Genomic DNA, 23,857 nt, shown 5'->3' with positions numbered 1-23,857 from the left:
AACAGTCCTGAGGAGATGAACCAGGTACCTCAGTTGGAAATGCAGAAATCACCCATCTTCTGTGTCACTCTCACTGGAAGCTGTAGACTGGAGCTGTTCCTATTTGGCCATCTTGGAAGCAACCCCCTTTTTCTTTTTTTCTTTTTTTCTTTTTTTTTATTATTGGTAGAGACAGAGTTTCACCATATTGCCAAGGCTGGTTTCAAACTCCTGAGGTCAAGCCATTCATTAAAACAAACTTAGATTTGTTTTATCTGAGTTCCTTCCTCAGGAAAGGACTCTCAGCCCTTTCAGAAAGCATCATAGACCTGAAACTCAGCCAATAACAGCCTCTAGACAATGAGATGCCAGTCCCCTCACTCATCATGAGTGCTTCCTCACCACTCCCTAGTTCCTCTTTTCCCACACACAGTTTAGTTCCTTCCCTGCTATATAAACCCTTCACTTTAGTGAACAGGGAGATAGATTTGAGACTAATCTCCCGTTTCCTCAGCTGCAGAACCCGATTAAAGCCTTCTTCCTCAGCAATACTCAATGTCTCAATGATTGGCTTTCTGTGTGCTGAGAAGCAGGGCCTACACTGAACCCCTGGGGTTTCAGTAAAAATACATGTACCCTTTTAAAAACCACAATTAATGGGTTGTGGTATATTGAGAAATTGGAATGGTGTCAACTTGGCCAATTCTCAGAAAACACACTGTGCTTAAGTGTCAGGGTCCTGCCTCCTGACCTCGACAGCATATGGTTGATTTTGAGGCACAGCAGGGGAGTATGGCCTGGTGTGAGTGTTTTATAGAAATGTAAAACATGGCTGCTTACTTTTTATTTTAAATCCAACAAATCTCCATTTCTGGTGAGAAAACCTTGCCAAAACCAACTAAATAAAAGTATAGAAGTATATGAAGAAGAAAATGAAAGATTCACTACATCCCAATCCCACTTGCTTGGTGTCAGCCATTATTTATTACATGGAGGAAGGGGGCAAGGCACCCAGGAGGTCCCAAATCCTGTTCTGACAATGATCTGGCCTCCCTGGGCAAAGGGAAAGGAGGGAAGGCAAAAAGAATATAACACTACTGTTTGCAGAAATTCCCCTTGGTATAGGAAACTCTGGTAAACTGAGAGAGTATGTTTTCCATGAGGAAGGCCTCAAGGGCTCTTCTCTGGTCCTAAGCCCAAACTGGATTTTGCCTCATTTACTGAGGTGCAAATGAAATGATAAAAGTTGATCAAAGGAGAGGGCAGAGAGAAAGAGGATGACTCCTCTCTCACAGGTCCCCCTTCCTTAGTATTGCTTCAGGGAGCAGAAGAAATGCCTTAACATAGGTGCATGGGAACTATAGCTGCTAAGTATGAACTGAGTTACCTCCAGTTATGAGCTATTATGAGGTTCCATGGTGTAATGGTAAGGGCTTTGGACTCTGAATACAGTGATCAGAGTTCAAGTCTCAGTGGGACCTTTCTGCATAATTCCAGTGAGGTTCCTCTCTATTGCTCCCTAAACAGAATGGGGGAAATTGCCCCGACCATGGTCATGGACCCTCAAGGCCACTGGCTATATGCAACTGGAGTCCTGGACCCAGTGACCCACCAAGACCCCTCCCCTCTCAGGGTGACCCTGGGCCTCCATGTCAGAGGTCTCCTCCACTAAAAAGGCTGCCTCGCCTCAATCCTAGAGCCCGAGTTTTCTTTTACTCATGTCATTGGGCCATTGCCCTGTGTCTGTTTGGAAGAAATTACCTACATGAAAAAGTTTACTTCCAGGATTCCCTAATTCTTTCATCCCATAGGATGGTGCAGTTTTTAATCTCCTGATCTTGGGTCCAGTACTAATGCGCACATTTCTTTTTGTTTTCATGGTATCTCCTCCAACCAGCTACCAGTGGATTCCTGTCCTTGGGGTCTCTGTGGATGGCAACTAGATGCTGCTCTTGTCTGAACTCCTGACACCTCTCTCCAGGGAATTGCCTCCCTTAGCCTCCTAAATCAGCCAATATTTAGATCTGAACCTGGAATCCCAGCATCTGTGGAGAACAGAGGTTCCTGATCCCTGGCCAGCTCTCCCATAGTGAAGGGGAGAGGAGGACAGTAGCTGGAAAGGGCAAGTCCAGGGCCCTGGGCAATCCCCTTCTTTCTGCTCAGACTCTGCTCCAAAGAGAAGTTGCCTTAGGACCAGATCAAATGGAAACTCTTTTGTTCTCTTCTGATCAACAGAAAAATTTAGGCAAGAGATCTGGAGGACCTTCCTAGCTCATAAAAATGGTGTGGCTAAATCTCTCCAGTTTTGGAAATGTCAAAAGTTACCAAGTGTTTTGATGGCTCACTTTGCAGCCTCTGAAAAGGAGGGGTGAGGACCTGAGGGATGCAGGGGAGGGAGGGGAAAAAGCAGACAGAAGGGAGGAGAGAAGGAGAGAGGGGAAGAAAGGGTGTGTGAGGGCCAGGAGCCAGGATTCACCCTGGCAGTGCAGTGACTGTTCTCTGCCCCCAAGGTTCCCACTGCGACACCTTCCAGCAGGTGGTTTCCATCTCTTATTGGTGTCTTAAGAACTTGGCTCTACAGAATGGTCCCACCCTGTTTGTCTGGCCTGAGTCCTGGCAAAGTTTCTTTTCATCGTTTGGGGGGTGAGATGGGAGTATATATGTTTGCAAGTGACTAGGAGCTAAGTCAGGACCTTGTGAAGCTGCTCAGAGTTAACTGTCAAGTAGCCTCCTTTCCCCCTTCCCTTGCAGGATGATTGCCTGCAAGACAGGGCCTGGAGAAGGCCAGGGAACCCAAGGCCACAGAAATGCCCAGGGATGAGTCCCGGCTGGAGATGCCTTAGCTGAGCTGACTGTGCACTTCCAGGGCTCACAGGGCAGGGAATCTGGGGTTCTGGCCAGGAGACTGAGCAAGGGGACCAGGGAGGTTATGCAGCAGGCTTCTGCACAGCAAGGCAGACATTCTTCTTGGAGCCCCCACCCGAAATCAGGTCTTCCACCTTGTCTTCCTAAAGACCTTTTACTGCAGTCATTCTTTTACTAGAACTACAAGTTTATAGGACATAGATTTTAATGCCCTCATCTGATCAACAATCTTCAGCTGCCAATGGGCAAGGTAACCTCCCTCCCTACCAAGATCTGACTCAGGACCTTACCTTAAGGAGATGTCCCGTTTTTTCTTTCCCACCAGAACTGCACTGGCCCAGACCCCATTTCTGTCTGGTGACCAGGACAGTCCCCTCACCAGTCTCCCAGGTTGGGGAGGGCAGATTCTCCTCAGCTCCCTGCCCCTGAGAGACCCCAAGAGTCTTGTGTGGCTCCAGCCCACAGAGGGATATCCATAGCCCATATCTCTCAAAACTCTCCCCTCCCACTCCTGTATTGCATGCTCCCCTTGCAGAATAGACATGGTTTTTTTCGTGTCCTCATTTTGCCTACCTGTACCCCAGATTGACTTTTCTGTCTTAGAAGTACCTGCCCCTCTTTGGACAGTGTCTTCCTGGTACTACACATGAAGATGTCCCACTCTCCCCTGCTCAAGGAGAGAGTGCCTGACCTGAGCTGGGCCCATCAGTTCCAGTACTTAACCTGGAATAGGAAAAAGATGGAGAGGGTGATCAAAGATTACAAAAATCTCTGAAGCTTATCCACTTGAGAGAGAGTCCCTGAAGGTACTGGCCTTTCATTCCTGCTATGTATATCCAATGTGACTGAAGTCTGAATAAAATATACAAGTTATAACAATGTAGCAATTGACCCAGCAAACTAGGACACAAACATATTAGGGGGTAAGGTGGTGAGAGGGATGTTTGGGGATGGTGGTGATGAGCAAGTATGTGGAGGAGAGATAGTGCCTATACTTGAAAATCAAAAAGTAACAATATCTATTTAGATGTAAGGAGATAAATAACTAAATAATTGCTTCTATGTGATGAAACTCTGGGAGTACACAAGGGGACTGCTGTTTTACTAAACAAATTTTTAAGTATATATAACTTTGATAAAGTATCCAAATAAAAAATTCCTTTCTCATATATGTGTGTGTGTATATATGTATTTATATACACATATGTATTTGCATTCTTTGTATTTTGAATATAAATTTTTATACGGTCATGTTAAACGCTCTTTTCATTTAAGGATTTGAGTTTGATGTCATGCATACAATGTGATCTCACTGCATGACTGCAGAAATGTTGGCAAAAGAAATTTCAGAGGAAATGGTAGGCAAATATTTCCCAGTTTTGGCCAGGTGATGGAGAAAAAAAGAATTCTCATAAATTGTTAAAAGTATGACTTGTTATACCTTCTTTTCACAGTAATTTAGACAGAAATTAGCAAAATCAGAAACGTATAAATACTTTGGTCTGACAATTCCATCTCCAGGTATCTACAGAGAAATAGACAAGCGATGCACGACAGACACATGTGTCAGTCTGGTCCCTGTGGTTATATTTGTAATAATACATATTGGAGCAATTTCATGGCCACTGGTTAAGGAATTTTTGAAGAATGATCCATTCATATCAAGAAGAACATTTCAAAGATCAAAGCCTGATGGAAATGCTGGTGGCCATGACGCTGATAGGAGCTCATGCGCGTTGACCAATTACTACATGACAGGCATTGTCTCCACGCTTTTCCTGCACTACTCATTTAAACTCTGGACAACCTAAATGTTCTGATTTAGCCTATTGGACAGATAGAAATGGAGGCACAGAAAATTAATGTGTTTAACTTCAAACGCTGACGGATTAGGTTTTTCACCCAGAGCCTGTGGTTTCACCATAGGTGTGATTCAGGTTCTGTCATTCTCCACTTGAGGAATTTCCAGTATTCCAAATATGAGAAGCTGAGAAAACAAATAAATAAACAAACTCAAAACCCTAAAAACCAGGATAAATAAGGGTAGATGTTTGTTGGGTGTGGATTAAAAATGGACTTTTTTTGCCCCAAACAACAAAGAGGAACCTTGGAAAATAGACAAGAGACAAAAAGAAGAGAAACTTTAAGATATATTTGGTCCAAGGAAGAGACTCTTCAGATGGAAGGTCACATCAGCTAGAAACATTAACATGACTGGATGGGCTCAAACCACTGACTTTTCAGTCAACATCCGACAGCACTAACCTAGTGTTCCAGAGACACTGCTTGTTAAACAGTGAAAGCTGTTGCTCAATTGTGTCATCCATAATTGTCAAATATTGCCATTTAGTAGCACAAGGAAGTATTCTCTGTTGCCAAGCTAGAATACCCATAACTCTTCTGTTTTGTTGAACATTCTTCCCCACCACAAACCCTCTTTAGAAGACTGGGGGCTTCTAAAACATTGAGGCTGAGAGTCCTGTCCTTGTGCATGTTTGGGCATTGACCCAGGGCCAAATCAGTGGGAGACTGCTCCACACACGCCAGGTCCCCAGGTGACAACTGCAGTCTCTGGATCTGAGGTCATCCACTTTCCCATTCCTAGCTCACATCACCCATTGTGAAGCTTGGTCAGGATTGCCAGAGACTCAAGTGGGCAGGTGCCCACACCAAAGACAGAACCTGCTGTGTGCCCACCTTGCTGATCCCTCCATCCTTCTAGACAAAGGAATCGTGAGCCAGGGAACTTGGGTTTGCTCACAAGGCAGCCCCTCAGCTAGTAGGCATTAGTTCATTATGTATATGTATATGTATATGTATATGTATATGTATATGTATATGTATACATATGTGTATATGTATATGTAGTCCACAGGTAGTGTTCCTTAAATATATATATGTAATTCCTTAAATATATAATTTTAATACAAAATTTTTAAAAGATCCCTTTAATAAACATTTACAATAACATCAAGAAATATAAACTACATAACAAAGATGTGAAAGCCAGCCAGGCTTGCAATAGCATCAAGAAATATAAACTACATAGAAAAGATATTGAAAGCCAGCCAAGCTCGGCTTCAAATCCCAGCACTTTGGAAGGCTGTGGCAGGAGGGTCACTTGAGCTCAGAAGGTTGAAACTAGCCTAGGCAACATAGTGAGAACTCATCTCTATTGAAAATCAGAAAAATTATCCCAGTGTGGTGGTGTGAGCCTGTAGTCCCAGGAACTCAGTGGATGAGGCCCTAGGATGTCATAGTCCTGAGAATTCCATGCTACATTGAGCTGTGATCGTGCCACTGTACTTCAGCCTCAGTGAGTGAGATCGCATCTAGAAACAAAAGAAGAAAAAAAAAGATGTGAAAGCCTATATATTGAAGACTACCAAGTATTGCTCAGAACAGTTAAAACCTTTGGAATAGAGAATATTCCTTCTTACATTTCAAGATTGCTTCTGCTTTGGGGGGACACTTGCTATTTTTTATGAATATGAAGTTCTTCTTAGGTATTCTTGTAAAAAAGACCACTTTTTGATATGATTGTATTGAATCTGTGGATTGCTTTGACTTGTATTTTTATCTTAACCATGTTACAACTTCCAACCCATGGACACAAGATGTCTTTCCATTTATTTAGGCCTTCCTTAATCTCCATGAGCAATGTTCTATATTTGTCTGTGTACAAGTACTGCAACTCCTTGAAAAAATTTATTCCTAGGCATATTATTCTTACAGGTGGTATTATAAATGAAATAATTGTGTCAATTTTCTTCTCAGATTGTTCATTGCTAACACAACTGATTGTTTGCTGAAAGTTTGCTGAATTCGCTTATCTGTAGTAGTGTGTGTGTGTGTGTGTTTGCATTTGTATGTGTTATTTGGGATTTTCTATACATAGGATCACACCATCTGCAAATTGAGATCATTTTGTTTTCTGTTCAAAAATATTTTTTCTCATGTTTATTTTTGAAAGATAATTTGGCCAGGTGTAGAACTGTAGACTTCAGTTTTTCTTTTTTTAAGTACTTTATTGCAAACTTCTTGTTTGTAAAATTTCCTATGAGAAATCTTATGCCATCCTTATATTTAGTGCTCTGTATGTAACATGTTCTTTCCCCTTTTATTCCTTTTAGGATTTCCTTTTTATCACTGGTTTTCATGGATTTGATTAAGGTGTTCCTTGGTGAAGTTCTCTTCATGTTTCTTGTTCTTAGAATAATCATATTTCTGTAATATTTGAAGTTTATGGTTTCCATGGAGCTTCTAAATCTTTCATCCGGTATGTTTTAAATATCTTTGTTTCTCTTCTCCACTACACATCCTTCAGGGATTCCATTTAGCCTTATACTAGGATGTTTAACATTTTTATGCAAATGGTCTTTTTATGTTTTCAAGTCATTTGTTACTGTGTGTTTCATTTATGTTAGTTTCAACTTCTATTTCTTCTAGTTCAATAATCTTCTCTTCTGCAATGTTTAATCCAGTGCCTTCTTCCATTTCAGACTGTAAATCATAGATTTTATCTACAGAATTTGATATTCAAAAAATCTTCAACCTCTCCATTTAATTAAAATGCAATTATACTAATTGCTCTAATGTCCTTTTCTTCTATTTCCAACATGCGTGTCAATTTCAACTAGATTATTAGATTCTTCATTATATGTTATGTTTTCATGCTTCTTTGGCTGCTTGATATTCTTTTATTTTTATTTAATTTTTTTTTTGAGGGGGGATGGAGTTTCACTCTCATTGCCCAGGCTGGAGTGGAATGGTGTGATCTCAGCTCACTGCAACCTCTGCCTCCCAGGCACACAAGCGATTCTCCTGTCTCAGCCTCCCAAGTAGCTCAGATTACAGGCATGCACCACCGTGCCTGGATAATTTTTTTGTATTTAGTAGAGATGGGGTTTCACTATGCTAGTCAGGCTGGTCATGAACTCCTGACCTCAGGTGATTCACCTGGCTGCTTGATATTCTAAGATTTGATGCTGGAGCTTTGGTTTCAATGCTCAAAAGTGCCCAAAGACACCACTCGACCTCAGTGTCTATGCACACCCAAGCTTTTGCAACAGGACAGGTAGAGAGAACAGAGTTGAGTGTGCCACAAAACGCTGGTAGAGGGCACCTCAATTATGCTTGGGACTTTCCTATGCCTAATAGAAAAATGTGTCTTCCTTAATTTTTCCCATAAGAACCACCCTACTTCATGCTTTGTCTGTCCAAACACCAGGACAGTCTTCTCACCAGTCTCAACCACTCAATGGATTGACAAAGGTCCAAATATGATTCAGTGGAGAAGGCATTCTCTTGTCAGCAAGTTGTGTAGAAACAACTGGACATGCATATCCCCAAAGGAAAAAAATTCACCTGGACCTCAATACTAACTCAAAAACTAAGTCAAAATGGATTATGCAACTAAATATAAACTAGAAAACTAGAAAAAGTATAGCAGAAAATATAAGACAAAATCTTCATGACACAGAGTTAGGTGAAGTGTTCTTTCTTATCAAACACAAACCATTAAAGAAAAAATTGATAAATTCAACTTTATAAAAATTAAAAGTTTTTGCTCAACACAAGACAGTATTAAGAGAACAAATATAAGCTGCAGATTGGGAGAAAAACAGTGGAAATCACAAATATGACAAAGGGCATGTGTGATAGTTACTTGTACTTGTCACTGTGACCAAGCACCACGGTTCCAGGACATTTGGCCAAACATGATTCTGGCTGTGTTCCAGAGAATGTTTCGGATACAATTAACATTGGGATGGGCAGACTAAGTGAAACAGATTGCCCTCCTTAATGGGGGTGGGACTCATACAATCAATCAAAGGCCAGGAGAGAATTAAGAGGCTTAATGGAAAACATTCTTTCCTGGGTATCCAGCTTTCCTTCCATCTTTGGAATTTCAGCCTCCATAATCTCAGAAGCAAATTCATGTATATACATATATATATATATACTCATGTATATATATATATATTCATGTATATACATATATATTCATGTATATACATATATATGTATATACACACAAACACACATATGCATTTCATAGGTATGTGGCTAAGATTGTATTTTTAAAAGTTCAGCCATGAGATGATTGGTGAATCCAGCCAATGAATAAGGGTGTGTTCTATTATGTGATTCAATCTTCTTTTGTACACGATTGAAGTTCTGCAGTTGAAGTAGGTGGATAGGAGAGAGCAAGTCCACCTAGGATGATGACAGCTGAATTTCTCAACATACACTTCAAAGCCCTAGGGGTTAACTTAGAGAGTCAAAAATTCCACCCATAATCTGCCCGTACACACCAGGGCTAGGGAACACTCTGGCTCTCAGGTGATTTTCTTTAGCCGGGTCTGGGAGCCACACAACAGGAGAGGGAGCAGGAAACACTATACAAATAGAGGCCAGGACAGCAGGGAGGGGCTGTTCATGACAGAACACAGGTAAAACTGTCCTCAGAAAGCGAGTGTGGAGAAACACAGATCATGCCTGAGACCTGGTGGATTAGAGCACTGGCTACTGGGGAATTGAAAGGAAGGGCTTCACCATGCAGAGGACCAGAGGTGCCAATCTTGGAAATGCAGAACTGCTGGGAGATGGGGAGGCGTGGACCATGGAAGTATCCTCTGGAGACTCGTGGTGAAGAGGACAAATGAATGAAGTAACTGGCAGAAATTAGAGGTCCTGGTAGAACAAAATAGAATCCCACAATGAGAACATACACCATGTATGTTCGCCAAGGAAGACAGTATCTCCTAAAAAGTCAAGAAAAATAATTTTGGGCAAGGACCTTATATCCAGTAATACTATCCATATATCAAGACCGTGAGAAAAGATTATTAAACATGCTAAACTCAGCGAGACCCGATTCCTTCAGGAGGACTCTGTTAAGGATGAGTACCACTCAGCAAATGATGATTGTAACATTCACTTTTGAATAGCTCATGAGCATTAATATATTTAATTGTGGATTTAAACCAAAAACCATGGTGGGGGCAAGATGACAATCACAGAATATCACTGGTATATATTTAGGTTCAAATACTATTATGAGAAGTGGCAGGTAAAGAAGGTAGGAAAAAGAAAACACATCATGTAATTGACTGTCATATGGAAATATTTGACGCTGAAAGTTATAATTTAAAATGTATAAAGCAAATATTAGAAGTGTGTCTAGTTCAAAGGGAGGAAAACTATCAGAAACATTTTTAGTGCAATATTAAACATGGGCTCTACAACCCTTCCTAAATGCCAAAGACACACACAGACACACACACACACACAGACACACACACACACACACATTCACGAAGAATACAAATAAGTAGAACCAAGAAATGTAGTAAATACATTCTGCTACATATGGTAAACATAGCCTAAAATATGGAAGAGATTAGAAAATGAACAGGGAAATGAAAATGTTTTTATTAATTCACATCAGTACCCATGAAAAACAATCAGCATAATAAAAGATTATAACACTGAATGTAAAAAACAATCCAACAGTCCAGAGTGATAGGCAAAAGTTTTTAATTGTATAGAATAAAATTAACTTTGGACAAAAGTTAAGACTCAAGCAGAGAATGTTTTTTTTTTTTTTCAACAACAGACACTAGCAAAAACAAACAGAGTAAAAATTGGGACAGAAAATTTCCAGTGTAGAGATATGAATATAATAATAGACACAGGGAGGGATGATTAATAAATGATAAAATGTTTAGAGGATGATCATTAGAGTACAGGACAATTATACTTTTAAAAACCACTTTCCCAAATACTTCATTTTAAGTAAGGTGTCTCTAAAAGGGACAGATTCTTAGACCCCTCCTTAACCAAGTAACCAGTCCTGATATCATGATAATGATGACGGACAAACTACACCTTCTCTGCCCACAGATGGGCTGAGGTTGGAAGCTCACAGCATTGACTCTGCAGTGTTCCCAGCAAAACATTTAGGCTGAATTTAATCATGAAGACATTTTCAGACAACTTCAGAATGTAGACCATTGAGCCAGACAACTGACCTGTCCTCTACAAACAAGTCCATGTCACCATAATCAATGACAACAACAAAAAGATGAGGAAATATTTGGGGTTCAAAATAACTAAAGAAATGTAGCTACATTATCTTTTTACTTTTTTTGAACCCAAAATGTCTCTTCTCCTTTTTGTTGTGTGATTCGTGGCCACATGGACTGTGTGAAGGAGACAGGTCAGTTGTCCTGCTCAGTGTTCTACATTCTGCAGTTGTCTGGTGATTACCTCCTATGAAACTCAGGCTAAGCATTTTCTGCAAGAACATGGCATTGTTCATATTCTGCACTGGCAGAGTCCCAGGTGACATGCTGTCTCCTGCCAGAGGCTCCTGACTCCTGTTCTCTACAGGATGGAATTGAGAGGAGCAGGGCTAAGGCTTCTCAATGCTGTTTGTCCATCTAGCTGTGGTCTTCCTAAGTATTGATATCAATTGGAGGATGAAGGACTGTGGCTTCTCTCACCAAAGGAGCCTAGTGGGTTAACAATTGTCAAGAGCAGTCAGTGGTTCTGAAATACAATCCTCAGCCAAGGATCCCTCCTGTGTTACAGATGGATCAGCTAAAACAAGCCAACACTGAAGATACAAAGAATGGGGTTAGTTCACTGAAACTAGGGTAACACCTTTGGATGAGCTAAACACAAAGATGACACTGACCTTGAGCAGGTATTGAAGGTCAGAGACATGCCTGCAAAATGAAATCCCTGAGGAACTTTGTAGCTACCCAGAGATATGTGGTTCAAATTAGAATGTCTGACAGATCACTCCTGGCATGTGCTGCATAGTTATGTGAAAGTGTCACACCTAACTTGGGTCCAATGTCTTCAGACTTAGCACAGGATGGAACTGTCCTGGTCTAAGAATAGGAATAGAGCCATGCCCACTGACCCATTCTATGTCTGTGCTTCCAAATGGAACTACAGTTTCATTCAAACCTACATGTACATATAGGTCCTGCCTGCAGCAATGATATCTCTCAGTTTAGTAAGGGCTGCTTAGTGTGGGAATATGACTCCCATCTGGAAGACCAGGTGGAGCCTTATCACCGTCAAAGTAAAAAAACTATTGTCCACGTCAAGGGCCAAGCTGACATGCTGTTCCTTAAATGAGTAAAAGGCATTTCTGTAGTGCTGGAATGAGTCAGGTAGTTCAAAGTAAGTTGGAGGAGTCAAATAACATCTATCCAGTGAGTCCTGCAAGAATTCAGGCTCTTCCACTTCCATCAGCACACCGTTGAGCCTGGAAAAGGAGACAAAACTAAAGAAGCAGCCAGGGAAAATCAGACACCACAGAGCCCCAACTAGATTTCAGGGGTAACATAAAGAAGTGGTCAAAAAAGAAAAAGGATAGATCCATTAAAGAGGTAAAAAATTATTGCCTTTATGTTGGGTTAGAACGGGGCCAGGTAGAAAACAATGAAAGAGAAAGACAGAGAGAGAGAGACGGAGACAGACAGACAGAGAGAGAAAGTGACTCAGTGAATTGGCCAGGTGACACACTGATAAGGGAGTAAAAGGACACTCTGAGTTAGTGCCCTCATGACACACAGGAAAAGAGTGAGCTCTTTAGTTTTCCATAAAACGCGCTCAAAATTCGATGTAGTCACCATGAGAGTACAGCTTTTGAGGTATGGTCAACCTATGGCACATTGGCAAATGATAAGGGGAGGAAGAAATGGAAACCTAAATGTCTACTACAGTGGAAACCAACAGCAATGACAGAAGGAGTAATTCTCCCTTTGTTGAAAACATGAAATCGAACACACTCTGTTTTCCCTGGATCTGTCGTCTCCATGTGTTAACACAGAATTAAGTATCCACAATTGCTGAAAGTTACTTGGGGCATGGTGGGATTTGATCTTCTTCCCCTTCTTGGTACTTTTCAATTTCTGAAATAAATTCAGACATGGACAGACACATTAAGCTGATTCCCCTACACACATAACAATTCACTGTCTAATCCTCACACAGGGACCTCAGGTTCTTCAGCATAATAATAGGACACTGTGAGAGATATATTTCAGGAGGCCTGAAGACTGCTCATGATAGAGATTCCTTGGTTTTTGTCCTAGATACTAAGGGTAAAATGTCCCTATTCTGGTAGATCGTTATCCCAATATCATTTGTCCCAAGTTTGTGTAAACAGTTATGCCATATTTTTCCATTCAATTTAAAGCAAATGCCCTCAAATGATTTCTAGGAGAAAAACTGCAATATTCAGCCCTGTCTCATCAAATACCCAGATTGTTCATGGTTGTGAGGATTTTAGACACTGAAATTAGAGTGAAAAAGGAAATCTACAAACGCTTGAGTCAAAATCATAGTTCTCTGAATTTGTCACATCTTCACAGGTCCAATGTCTTGAGAGTAGAATCAGAGTGCCACAGGCATGGCCTGAGACTATGAAGAGAGCCATGCTCACTGGCCTATCCTATGTCTGGGCTTCTACATAGAACTAGAGTTTCCTTCAACCTATGTGCCTATAGGTTCTCACTGCAGCAGTGACATCTCTCAGCTCAGTAATGGCCACTTGGAGCAGGAACATGATCTCTATAAGGAAGACTCAGTGGATCCTTATCACCTTCATAGAAAGATACTCACCATCCATGTCAAGAGAAAAGCCAACGTGTTGTTCCTCCAATGAGTAAAAGGAACTTCCATAGTGCTGGCATGAGTCAGGCAGTTCAAGATAACTGGAAGGAGTTGGATAATATCTATCCATGAGTCCTGCAAGATTTCAGGCTTTACTACCTCCAGCAGCTCTCTGCTGAGCCTGGAAAAGTAGAAAAAGTAAAGAATAAGCCAGGGGAAATCAGACACAAGAGAGCCCCAACTATATTTCATGGGTAGCATAAGGAAGTGGTTAAAAAAGGAAAGGATAGATCCATTAATGAGGTAATAAATTATTGGCTTCATGTTGGGACAGAACAGGGCCAAATGGAAAAGAATGAAAGAGAAAGACAGACAGAGAGACAGAGAGAGAGAGCTCAGTGAATTGTCCAGGTGACACACTGATAAGGGAGTAACAGGACACTCTGTGTTAGTGCCCTCAGGACACACAGTGTACAGTGATCATGAAAACACTGTGCTCAATAATTTTCCATAAAAACTTGCTCAAGATTCCATGCAGTCACCATGAGAATACAACTTTTGAAGTCTCGTCTACCTACAGTAGGTTAGTAAACGATAAGGGGAGGAAGAAATGGAAATCTAAATATCTACTGCAATGAAAACCAAGAGCAATGTTAGTAGGAATATTTCAGGCTTGGTTGAAAGATGTAATCGATATTGTTGGCCCACTCTGCTTTCTCTGAACCAAGCGTCTCCAGGTGTCAACACAGAAGTAGCTGTTCACAATTGCTCAAAATTACCTGGGGCATGGTGGGCCTTGGTCTTCTTCCTCTTCTTGGTTCTTTTTAATTCCTGCAATAAATTCAGACAGGGACAGACAAAATAAGCCAATTCACCTACACCCATAACAGTCCACTGTCTGATCCCCACACAGGGACCTCAGGCTCCTCAGCATTAGAACAGGACAATGGGAGAGATATACTTCAGGAGGCCTGAAAGCCAGTCATGATAGAGATTCTTTAGTTAGCATCTCAGAACCAAGGGTGAAATACCCCTATTCTGGTAGATCAATATCCCAAAATCATTTATCGCAAATTTGTGCAAACAGTTATGCCCTATTGTTCCCACCAATACAAAGAAAATGCCGCAGATGATTTCTAGGAGGAAAACTGCAGTATTCAGCCCTGTCTCATCAAATGCCCAGCTCGCTCATGGTTGCAAGACACTGAAATTAGAATGAAGGAGAAAATCTACAAACCCTTGAGTCCAAATCATAGTTCTGTGATTTTTTTACATCTGCCTGGGTCCAAGTTGCTAAGAGTGGGCTCAGGTTGCCACAGGCATTGCTGGAGACTAGGAATAGAGCCATGCTCACTGACCCATTTCATGTCTGTGCTTCCAACTGTAACTATCATTTCATTACAACTTGTATGCACCCATAGGTCTTACCTGTGGCAATGACATCGCTTGGGTCAATAAGGGCCACTTGGAACAGGAATATCATCTCTATCTGGAAGACCAGGTGGAGTCTCATCACCTTCATAGTAAGGTACTCACTGTCCACATCAAGAGCCAAGCCAATGTGCTGTTCCTCCAATGAGTAAAAGGCACTTCTGTAGGGTTGGCATGAGTCAGACAGTTCAAGATAACCGGAAGGAGTAGAATAACATCTATCCAGTGAGTCCTGAAAGACTTCAGGCTCTTTCTTGTCCAGCAGCTCCCTGCTGAGTCTGGAAATGTAAAAAGTAAAGAAAAGCCAGGGGAAATCAGAAACCACACAGTCCCAGCTAGATTTCATGGGTAACATATGGAAGTGTTTTAAAAGAAAAAGAACAGATCCATTAATGAGTTAACAAATTATTGCCTTTATGTTGAGATAGACCAGGGTCAGGTATAAAAGGATAAAAGAGAAAGAGAGAGACACATACACATGCGTGCACACACACACACACACACACACACACACACACACACACACACAGAGATAGTGAGTTCAGTGAATTGGCCAGGTGACACACTGATGAGGGAATCAAAGGACACTCTGTATTTTTGCCCTCAGGACACACAGCAAACAGTGATCATGGAAAGAGTGGGCTTAATAACTTTGCACAAAATGTGCTCAAATTTCCCCGCAGTCACCATGAGAATACATACCTTTTGAGGTATGGTCAACCTTCACTAAGTTAGTAAATGATAAGAGTAGGAAGAAATGGAAAGCTAAACATTTACTGTAATGAGAACCAAAAATAATGTTAGTAGGCATAATTCAGACTTCTCTGACAAGATGAAATCATTATTTTCAGCATGCACTGTTTTCCCTGGACTTGGCATCTCCAGGTGTCAACATCAAATTAACTGTCCACAATTTCTCAGACTCACCTGGGATATGTTGCCTCTTGGTCCTCCTTTTTCACTTGATCACATTGATGTCCCGCAAATAAATTCAGATGGGGCCTCTTACATTAAGCAGTTCTTCCTTGCACACAGAAACATTCCTCTGTCCAATCCTAACACAGGGACATAAGCCTTCTCAGTGTGAGAACAGGAGACTTTGAGAGAAATATGCCAGGAGGCCTGAGGTCAAGTCTTGAGATAACTGACTTGGTTCATCTCAAGAACTTTGGGCAAAATTCCCCTGTTTTGGAACGTTATCTTCCCAATGTGCTCTGTCCTGGGTTTGTGTACAAAAATGAGCAATGTTTTTCCCAATAGATTGTAGGCAAATAGTTCTAACACCTTGTAGGAGATATACTGCAATATTCAGGCTTCTGTCATCAAATACTCAGGATCTGATAGTTTATGAGATTGGGGACACTGAGATTTGATGGAGGGATGCAATGTACCAGCTCTTGAGTCAAAATGAGACTTGGTTCTACACGGAAGCATCAGCCATTATGGCTTTTGTGGGTGTAAAGTCAGCCATTTATCTAGAAAACATACCAGCAAGATGATGGACAGATGAGCTAAAACAAGCCAACTTAGAAGACACAGAAAATGGGGATAAATTCAGTGACACCTGGGTCACATCTTTCACTGAGAGGTAGACAAGGATGACACTAGCCTTGGGCAGGTAAAGAACCACATAGATATGCTTTGGGAACAAAACTCATAAGGAACTTTGTAGCTGGCAAGAGACATTTAATTCAGATGAGCTGATCTGACAGACAACTCCTGGGCATGTGCTGCAGAGCTTGATGTGAGTTTGCCACACCTGCCTTGAGTTCAACGTCCTGAAAGTTGGTCCAGGTTGGCATGGGCATGGCCTGAGACTAGGAAGAGAGCAAAGCTCACTGACTCACCCCATGCCTGTGCTTCAGACTTGACTCCAGAGTGATTGAAATCTACATTGATATGGGTTCAGCCCACAGTGATGGCAACTCTCAGCCCAACCGGGGGCTCAAGGCCCAAAGATTATGCAGCCTACCTGGGACGTGAACTAGAGCTTTATCACCTTCACAATGGAGTACTCACTGCCAATGTCAAGAGCCTAGCCAACTTGCTGTTCCTCTAATGAGTGAAAGGTGCTCCTCTAAGACTGGTACCAGGCAGACATGTCAGGAGGAATTGAGAGAGTCGAATAACCTTCATTCCAGGACCCCTGCGGGGCTTCCTCCTTTTCAGACTCCCGCAGATTCCCGATGAGCCAGGCAGGACAGAGATGACAGATTTAACCAACAGAGATTAGACGACAAAACCTCCCAGATGATCTGATGGGAGACAGAATGGAGTGGTCACAGAAACCAAAGACATTTTTCCTTCAAGAGAAATAAAACTACCCTTCTAAATGCAGGGTAGAGGGTGTCTGCTCTGGGGACAGAGCAAAAATGGGCAGCACATGCTCAGTACCTTTGCCACAGATGAGCCAATGCAGGGCACTCAGACTCTCCCTGTAAACTACCATCATGACTTGCAGCACAGAGAACTAACACAGGGCTTCAACTACTTTGCATAAATTGGGTTGAATTTTACATGCAGCATTCAAGTGAACAGAGCTCTTGAGGCAGTGCAGACATAGATCTTGTGTATTAAGGGTCCCATTTTCCCAATACTTTGATATATTTTGTTTATTTTTTCAATTTCTTCCCTTGCACAAATACTAACAAACATACTAACAAAAAATGGGCAGAAATCATATATATATCTCTCCCTGGATTTAAACACATGGGAGAGAACAGGCAACACCAAGAAATCCCTGTTTGAGGGTCTAGAGTGGACTTCCAGCAATCTCCAACAGCTGAGGGACCTGACTGTTAGAAGGAAAACTAACAAACAGAAAGGAATAGTATCAACATCAACAAAAAGAGCTCCACACCAAAACCCCATCTGTAGGTCACCATCAACAAAGACCAAAGGTAGATAAAATGACAAAGATGGGGAGAAACCAGAGGAGAAAAGCTGAAAATTCTAAAAATCAGAGCACCCCTTCTCCTCCAAAGGATCGCAGCTCCTTGCCAGCAATGGAACAAAGCAGGATGGAGAATGACTTTGACGAGTTGACAGAAGTAGGCTTTAGAAAGTCTGTAAAAACAAACTTCTCTGAGCTAAAGGAGGACATGTGAACCCATCGCAAAGAAGCTAAAAACCTTGAAAAAAGATTAGACGAATGGCTAACTAGAATAAACAGTGTAGAGAAGACCTTAAATGACCTGATGGAGCTGAAAACCATGGCATGAGAAAAACGTGACACATACACAAGCTTCAGTAGCCAATTCGATGAAGTGGAAGGAAGGGCATCAGTGATTGAAGATCAAATTAATCAAATGAAGTGAGAAGAGAAGTTTAGAGAAAAAAGAGTAAAAAGAAATGAACAAAGCCTCCAAGAAATATGGGACTATGTGAAAAGACCAAATCTACATTTGATTCTTGTACCTGAAAGTGACAGAGAGAATGGAATCAAGCTGGAAAACACTCTTCAGGATATTATCCAGGAGAACTTCCCAAACCTAGCAAGGCAGGCCAACATTCAAATTCAGGAGATACAGAGAACACCACAAAGATACTCCTCGAGAAAAGCAACTCCAAGACACATGATTGTCATATTCACCAAACTTGAAACAAAGGAAAAAATGTTAAGGGCAGCCAGACAGAGAGGTCAGGTTACCCACAAGGGAAGCCCATCAGACTAACAGCGAATCTCTCAGCAGAAATTCTACAAGCCCAAAGAGAGTGGGGGCCAATATTCAACACTATAAAAGAAAAGAATTTTCAACCCAGAATTTCATATCCAGCAAAACTAAGCTTCATAAGTGAAGGAGAAATGAAATCCTTTACAGATAAGCAAATGCTGAGAGATTTTGTCACCACCAGGCCTGCCTTAAAGAGCTCCTGAAGGAAGCACTAAACATGGAAATGAACAAACAGTAGCGGCCACTGCAAAAACATGCCAAATTGCAAGGACCATCAATGCTAGGAAGAAAGTGCATCAACTAACGGGTGAAATAACCAACTAACGTCATAATGACAGGATCAAATTCACACAACAATATTAACCTGAAATGTAAATGGGCTAAATGTCCCAATTAAGAAACACAGACTGGCAAATTGGATAAAGGTCAAGACCCATCAGTGTGCTGTATTCAGGAGACCCCATCACGTGCGAAGACACACATAGGCTCAAAATAAAGTGATGGAGGAAGATCTACCAAGCAAATAGAAAGAAAAAAAAAAGCAGGGGTTGCAATCCTAGTCTCTGATAAAACAGACTTTAAACCAACAAAGATAAAAAGAGACAAAGAAGGCCATTACATAATGGTAAAGCAATCAATTCAACAAGTAGAGCTAACTATCCTAAATATATACGCACCCAATACAGGAGCAACCAGATTCATAAAGCAAGTTGTTAGTGACCTAAAAAGAGACTTTGACTCCCACACAATCATAATGGGAGACTTTAACACCCCACTGTCAATATTAGACAGATCAACGAGACAGAAGCTTAACAAGGATATCCAGGACTTGAACTCAGCTCTGCACCAAGCAGACCTAATAGACACCTACAGAACTCTCCACCCCAAATCAATAGAATATACATTCTTCTCAGCATCACATCACACTTATTCCAAAATTGACCACATAGTTGGAAGTAAAGCACTCCTTAGCAAATATAAAAGAACAGAAATCACAACAAACTATCTCTCAGACCACAGTGCAATCAAATTAGAACTCAGGATTAAGAAACTCACTCAAAACCACGCAATTACATGGAAACTGAACAACCTGCTCCTGAATGACTACTGGGTAAATAACGAAATGAAGGCAGAAAGAAAGCTGTTCTTTGAAACCTATGAGAACAAAGACACAATGTACCAGAATCTCTGGGACACATTTAAAGCAGTGTGTAGAGGGAAATTTATCACACTAGATACCCACAAGAGAAAGCAGGAAAGATCTAAAATTGACACCCTAACATCACAATTAAAAGAACTAGAGAAACAAGAGCAAACAAATTCAAAAGCTAGCAGAAGACAAGAAATAACTAAGATCAGAGCAGAACTGCAGGAGATAGAGACAGAAAAACCCCTTCAAAAAAATCAATGAATCCAGGAGCTGGTTTTGTGAAAAGATCAACAAGAAATCCCTGTTTGGCTAGTTCACCTGGCTCATCTGATTGCAAGTTCCTATCTTGACAGGACTATGAAATTAAAACCAATACAAGTGCAACAAATAACACACTACATTGTTAATAAGGACAATTTGTAGCTGGGTGAATGGAAGAAATAGTTCTATTCATCACTTCCCCTTTTCCCCTAAATCTACAATCTCCCAGTGTCACTATTGAATTAACAGCCCACAATTCCACAGCATTACCTGGGAGACACTGACCCTTTTTCCTTTTTCCTTCTCTTCCTCATCATCACTTTCATTTTCTGTAAATAAATTCAGAGAAGCAGGTCACATTAAGCAATTCACACTTCACATATGACCAAATCACTGTCCAGTCATAACACAAGGACATAACTATTCTCAGTGCATGAATATGGATTCTGACAGGAATATTCTAGGGTGCCCTAGATTAAGCCTGATGAGAAGTAGATAACCCTGCTTTTCAGACCAAAATCTCCATCTATGGGTAGACCATAATGCCGTATTCCCTGCCTGAGTCTATGCAAATTTAAACAAAATTTTTCCCCAAAATATCCCCAAAAATTGGTCAAACAATTTTCTAGGAGTGTTGCTGCAAAACTGACTTATATCCCCAGGTAACATGGACATTAAATGTTTAGAGGCATCTATACATGAAACTCGACTGACACGTAAATTCTAACAACTCTTGTTTTAAAAAGAATCTGTGATTTGGGAGGCCAAGGCAGGTGAATCATTTGAGGTCATGAGTTCAAGATCAGCCTGGCCAATATGGGGAAACCCCATCTCTACTAAAAATACAAAAATTAGCCTGATGTGATGTTGTGCACCTGTGGTCCCAGCTACTCAGGAGGCTGAGGCAGGAGATTCACTTGAATCTGGGAGGCAGAGGTTGCACCAAGCCAGGATGGTGCCACTGCACTCCAGCCTGGGTGACAGAGCAAGACTCCATTTAAAAAAAAAAAGGAATCTATGATGCTACAAAGAAACATTGGATCAGCCATTGCATTGATGGGGTGGAGAACCAGGTTCCAGCCTTGCTTTATGGAAATATATCATCAAAGTGAAGAAGAAAGTTTCCATCCTGATTTCAAGGTAACTGTGCAGCTAAGTAGCTAAGTAAGCTGACTTAAAGATCAAGATTAAAGCTGAGGGCAGTGAAGCCTGGGGAACAATATTTCCAAATACACAGGAAAAGCTTCCAGCTTCCTTAAAAAGCCATAGAAACTCCATGGACATTGTATAGGGACAGATGACTTAATCACAGGTGACAAGAGATACTGAATCGAAGCTAGGAGGCCTGGCAGATACTTCCTCCACCTCCTGCACTCAGGTGACTATGAGATTGTCACACTTGCTTGGGGTCCAGTAACTTGATACTGGGGACTGGCAGACAAAGGCATGACATGAGCTGAGAAGGACACAAATCTCCCTGATATCTGTGTTTAGAATCCAATCGTAGTTTTTTATTCAAACCAATTTCTGTGTATAGAGCCTGTCTTCAGAGTTTATCTTCCTCAGCCTAGAAAGAGGTATGAGACACAAGGAAAATAGAGGCTACCTGGGATAATGTGTACAGCATCCTGCCATTCACCATAAGAGGATGAGTCAGTGAGAGTTGGGTAGACTTTGTCTTCCTCAAAAGGTGATTTTGGTGTTTCTATGAGGTTGGTTGGAGTCACAAGGGCTGTGGCTATTTGAACAAGTGATGGCACATTCCTCCAGTGAGTCCTCAGGGAATTCCCTTTCTTCAGCTTTCTGCACCTCCCTGATGAGCCAGATGGGACAGAGATGACAGAAGAATAAACACAGAGGGATTGGACCCCAGGGGGTCCTAGCTGGTTTTGGCAGGAGGCATTAAGAGAGTGGTCCCAGAAAGCAAACAGGAGATTCCCTTTAAGAGGGAACAGGCAATCCTCTCTCTGCAACAGAGCTTGGCTGCCATGGGAGCCAGAGAGGAAGAGAGCAACTGGTGTTCATTGCACTGGACAGATAGGAGCTGAGGAGGATGAAGACTCAGCTATCCCTGTACAGTACAGACACGACACTCATCACACATAGAGAAACATGACAGCTGCCACATCCTGTGTCTAAGCTGGGTTGAATTTCACATACTATGGCCAAGGGAATGCAGGATTTTGTCCCACCATAGATGCCAGAGAAGGTGTGCCTCCTAGACCTTTTTCATATGTTACCACTGATTACTTGCTCCTGATTATTCAGTGTTACATGGGGGCACATAATTCTTGTACTTTCTCAGCCTCCTTAACTTTAACATCTTCATCCTCAGCTTCATCATTTTCTGTAAATATAGAAGTGTTCGTTCAGATATTTCCCACTTCACACTCTGCAAGGACAGTCAGCCCAATGTACATAGAGGCATGAATATCTAGGCATGGGTCACCATTCAACAGAAAGCTCTCATGTTTTACCTTTAACAAAATGCCCTGGCATGGTTTCCTGATCCATCAGGCAATGCATTTCTGATCTAGAGGGCCACCATCAAGATGTGGCCAAATATTGAAAAGACCTTTTGCTCCCCATATCACTGGAGGCTTGTGCAGCCTCTCTCTGGACTTTAGCAACTGTTTCCCACATCCTGCCACAGATCTGATTCCCAGGCAGAGGCTTGTTGTCCTGTCACAGTTCGCATTTTGAACCTAATTCTTTCTCTTAGGGAGGACAAACTTGTCCCACAGTCCTGATGAATAGAGATTCATTCATGATGAATGAATCTCTATTCATCACGAGACTTCACAGACCCCCCATGTGGCTTCTGCTGTGTTATTCAGGGACATTCTTTCCATAGGGAGTGCTCCGGTCTGAAGCACTTCCTACCACCAAAAGCCCCAACATCAAGTGCCTTCTCCAACACCACACGGTGAGGGGCTTCATCTCATTTTGAAAAGCAGTCATAAGTGGTCCCACATTTGGATGCTTCAGACCCTTGCAAGAGACAATTTGCCTGCCTTTGTAGATGGAGAGAGAGAGGAATGCAGGAAAGATAAATCACTCACTCACTGACAGTTATTAAGAATATCGCCGAGGAGACAGCCTGGGAACCTTCATTCTTAGTCCAGAGCTCTTTTCACTCTAACAAGTGCCCTCCTGTCACAGCCTCCTTCCTGTCCTTTAAAACTAGATAGATGCTGCCTCTTGCTCCAAAGACCACCTTCCATCAAGGAAGGAGGGACACTTGCAATACTTTGACCTCCAACCCCATGGGTTTCTCCTCTCTGTTCTTACCCAGGAAGTCCTGGTCATGTCATGGCCACATATGTTTAGTGGAAAAAAACACCACTGATACAACTGTCATTGTGAAAGTATGGAGGTCTGGTGTCTCTCATAAGTCTGGGGTTTTGGGTCATCAGGGCCTATGGCCACCTTACCTGGGCTGAGCTTTTGGACAAGGTGCTGTGCCAGTCTACAACCCTCAGCCAGCTGTTCTTGGGGGTCCTGCCCCTGGGACTTGTCCGGCTCATCTGGAGTGAGGAGGGCCTGGAGATGCTGATTCAATGAGTGGGAGGCATCTCTCCCTTCCCATAACTTCTCCCTTAACTGGCTCAGCTCTTGTTCCTGAGAGTGGACTGGGACTTTATATCACCTAAGATGAGATAGTAGAGAAAATTTTACAGTGGAAAGGGATGAGTGATCTGTTCTAATATTGTGACAGAGATTTCTGAGATAATGTCCTCAAAGAGACCTCCAAGCAGAAGGTCAGCACATGTTGAAAGGAATGTCTGTGGCCAAGAGAAAGAATAGAAAATGGTTTACAGGCTTCCTCTATATCAGAAAGGACTCCTGTAAGATCCTC

General features: G+C 41.8%; 2 protein-coding genes across 2 annotated transcripts in view; both read right to left on the bottom strand.

Annotated features, from left to right (window-relative positions):
• Nucleotides 1–23,857, bottom strand: part of LOC129015142 (neuroblastoma breakpoint family member 11-like) — a 2,260,169-nt gene that overhangs the window by 2,233,629 nt on the left and 2,683 nt on the right. Inside the window, 4 exon segments of the mRNA XM_063663940.1 lie at nucleotides 21,605–21,686; nucleotides 21,688–21,811; nucleotides 22,273–22,345; nucleotides 23,433–23,647. Of these exon segments, the coding sequence (XP_063520010.1) occupies nucleotides 21,605–21,686; nucleotides 21,688–21,811; nucleotides 22,273–22,345; nucleotides 23,433–23,647 (494 nt within the window).
• LOC134739480 (neuroblastoma breakpoint family member 11-like) lies at nucleotides 12,276–16,982 on the bottom strand. Its single transcript, XM_063664254.1, has 6 exons — nucleotides 16,933–16,982; nucleotides 15,841–15,968; nucleotides 14,911–15,191; nucleotides 14,262–14,313; nucleotides 13,492–13,663; nucleotides 12,276–12,779 (listed from the first exon to the last, which is right to left on the bottom strand). The coding sequence occupies exons 3-6, from the start codon at nucleotides 15,002–15,004 to the stop codon at nucleotides 12,585–12,587; spliced, it is 513 nt and encodes a 170-aa protein (XP_063520324.1). The 5' UTR covers nucleotides 15,005–15,191; nucleotides 15,841–15,968; nucleotides 16,933–16,982; the 3' UTR covers nucleotides 12,276–12,584.

Source organism: Pongo pygmaeus, chromosome 1 (assembly GCF_028885625.2).
Source record: "Pongo pygmaeus isolate AG05252 chromosome 1, NHGRI_mPonPyg2-v2.0_pri, whole genome shotgun sequence".
NCBI lineage: Eukaryota > Metazoa > Chordata > Mammalia > Primates > Hominidae > Pongo > Pongo pygmaeus.
The sequence above is the reverse complement of the archived record's forward strand: the minus strand, read 5'-3'. Positions and strand labels throughout refer to the sequence as shown.

Coding starts and splice junctions, on each gene's coding strand:
- LOC134739480 (XM_063664254.1), bottom strand. CDS start 15,004: ATGAAGGTGATGAGACTCCACCTGGTCTTCCAGATAGAGATGATATTC. Junction 13,664..14,261: donor CAAGGCCCACCATGCCCCAG/GTAATTTTGAGC, acceptor CTACTTTTCCAG/GCTCAGCAGAGAGCTGCTGG. Junction 12,780..13,491: donor CTTTTCTCTTGACATGGATG/GTGAGTATCTTT, acceptor AATTTATTTCAG/AAATTGAAAAGTACCAAGAA.